Source organism: Anopheles darlingi, chromosome 2, assembly GCF_943734745.1.
Source record: "Anopheles darlingi chromosome 2, idAnoDarlMG_H_01, whole genome shotgun sequence".
Taxonomy (NCBI): Eukaryota; Metazoa; Arthropoda; class Insecta; order Diptera; family Culicidae; genus Anopheles; species Anopheles darlingi.
Window position 1 is genome coordinate 89,239,402 of NC_064874.1, and position 2,500 is coordinate 89,241,901.

Sequence of the window (2,500 nt, forward strand, 5' to 3'; positions counted from 1 at the left end):
CACAATGGTGGCAGCAACAACAACGGTGGCAGCAATGCCGCGCTTAACAATCACACTGGCCCGGGCCGCCAGCTTTCGTCTAGTCCGCTGAGTGCTGGGGCCGCCCAGGCCCAGATGTTGGGCCACCTGGGGGGACACCCGCAGCTTGGCAGCCCACCGCACGTCTCGACACCGAGCAGCGGCATGGGTATGGTCGGGATGGGACCGCGGATGGCCCAAAATCTGTCGCACATACCGCCGCACGGGCTCGGTCTGCTCAACTCCTTCATGCACCACGCTAGTCCGCTCGATCTGATGGCCGCCGCCCATCACCATGTGCCACCGCGTTCGTACAACAGCCCACCGCCGATCTCCAGCTCCGATCCAACGGCCAACGAGTGCAAACTGGTCGACTACCGGGGCCAGAAGGTGGCCGCCTTCATGATACAGGGTGAAACGATGCTTTGTCTTCCGCAAGCGTTCGAGCTGTTCCTCAAGCATCTCGTCGGTGGTCTCCACACCGTCTACACCAAGCTGAAACGGCTCGACATCGTGCCGCTGGTCTGCAATGTTGAGCAGGTGCGGATACTGCGCGGTCTCGGTGCGATCCAGCCCGGCGTCAACCGCTGTAAGCTGCTGTCCTGCAAGGACTTTGATGTCCTCTACCGTGACTGCACCACTGCTAGGTGAGTGTATCAACCTCAACTGCTAGGGGAGACTACTACTACCTGCCTGCGCAAACATTCCTGGTGGTGTGCTGGTCTCGCGGCGTGATGCTCATGTATATGTATAGACTAGGTATCAGATCAGAGGGGCAGCATGTAACCTTCGCATCCTTTTCTGTTGTTTTTACGTTTTCCTGCTCGCTTTGCATCGTTTCGTTGTATCGTTGTTGTGAAGATTAGTGTCGACCTAGAGTACACTAGATATAGAACCAACCGCGCGGCAACGCAACGCGTGTTTAGCCTGTGTAGTTAGATACTGTAGTCGATCTGTCATGTTGTTTGGGGAATGTTTTTGGGGGAATTCTGTATCTCTGTTTGTCTTTAACTCTTGAATGCGTTACTCTCTCTAGAACCTCCCATTCTTAACGTACGCTTAACGATTCTTTCCGCCGTCGCAAAACCGTTTTACGCGCAATTATTACTCGATCATACCACAACAACAACAACAGCAACAGCATCAGCGAACAGAACACAACACACACGCGGCATGTCATTTTGTTCGAAGGTTCGAAGAGTTTTGCGCCCACGGGCACGGTCTCGTATCGCGGGCTGCCTGGCTGCAATTACCGTTTCCCGGGGTGTTTTGAGTTTTGTTCGCTTATGCTCCGTTCCCCTGGCAAACGCTGCAATCGAACCGAACACATACCGGGTGCATCTGTCGTCGTCGTGGTCGTGCTGCCAGGCCCTGGATTTCCTCGAGAAGAGCATAGTGGTGGCCAGAGCCATATTATAGAGCAGCCGCATTCTGTGCATGGAGTAGAGAAGAGCAAAAAAAAAAAAACCCCAGAGAGAGAGAGAAAGAGAGAGGAAGAAAGGAAAAAAAAAACATTAAATTACTATGGAACGGGAAAACTCATTGAAGCGCAAAATCTTCTATCTCTTAATCCCTTGTTTATGCCCGGCAGGAAGCCATTCCCGGGGGTTTCGCAACCGGTTGCATACGCATCCAGCGGCCGAACCGAACCACCAAACCGCCGTTTTACCCCCGGCCCGAGTTTTTCAAGGGGCGCGCCTCAGCCTCAGCCACCAGAATGGAAACAGTTGCCGCGCGCGGCCGTTTGGGTTGTGAACCGCTTTTCAAAAACCTCAAAATAGTTTGCGGTTATGACATGATGCTGCCGAGGACCTAACACACAGAGAGAGAGCAGAGAGAGCAGAGAGAGCAGCGAGAGGCTAATGCACTACTCCTCGCATTTATGCGGTTATGGAATCCTGGCCCATTCCATGCCGAATGTTTCTCCTCTGATTGTGTGTGTGTGTATGTATTGTACATTGTGTCTTCTTCGATTTACAAAAAGCTCACTGATCGAGATCCTCTTCGATCGATCGATCGATGGATCGAGTGAGCGAATGATCGAAAAGAGAGACAGAGAGAGAGAGAGAGAGAGCGAATGAGGGGAAACTGGGAGGAACAATTTGGAGGCCCCCTCGGGGGTCTAAACGTTGGCGGCGCACACGGTGGCTGTGAATGGCTGCTGCCGATGTTGCTGCTGCTGCTGCTGCTGCTCGGTGCTCGGTGGGAGATTAAACGGGACAAAGCACCCATCTTGTTACTATGGTTACCTGCCCTCTCCCCCCTCTCCTACTCCTCTGGACACCATTTGGAGGCCGGTGGAGTAATTTCAATTCGCACGTTTCTCTCGCTCTCGGTTGCACTGTAACTGATATCGAACTGAATTCCGTGTGTCCCGCGTGTGGGGGGGGTGGGCTTGAAAGGGGAGGGGTTGATGCTCACTTCGGGTTGCATTCCAAACACCGAACGCCCACCCCCTGACTAAGTAAGTGCAGGAAATGGA

At 53.5% G+C, this 2,500-nt stretch overlaps 1 protein-coding gene across 3 annotated transcripts in view; it reads left to right on the forward strand.

Moving 5' to 3' along the window:
• LOC125952041 (dachshund homolog 2) overlaps positions 1-2,500 on the forward strand; it is a 20,959-nt gene that overhangs the window by 332 nt on the left and 18,127 nt on the right. For all 3 annotated transcript variants that reach the window (XM_049681263.1, XM_049681264.1, XM_049681265.1), the window contains exon 1: positions 1-665. This exon is cut by the window's left edge and continues 332 nt beyond it. In XM_049681263.1, the coding sequence (XP_049537220.1) occupies positions 1-665 (665 nt within the window). The remainder of the gene's footprint in view (positions 666-2,500) is intronic.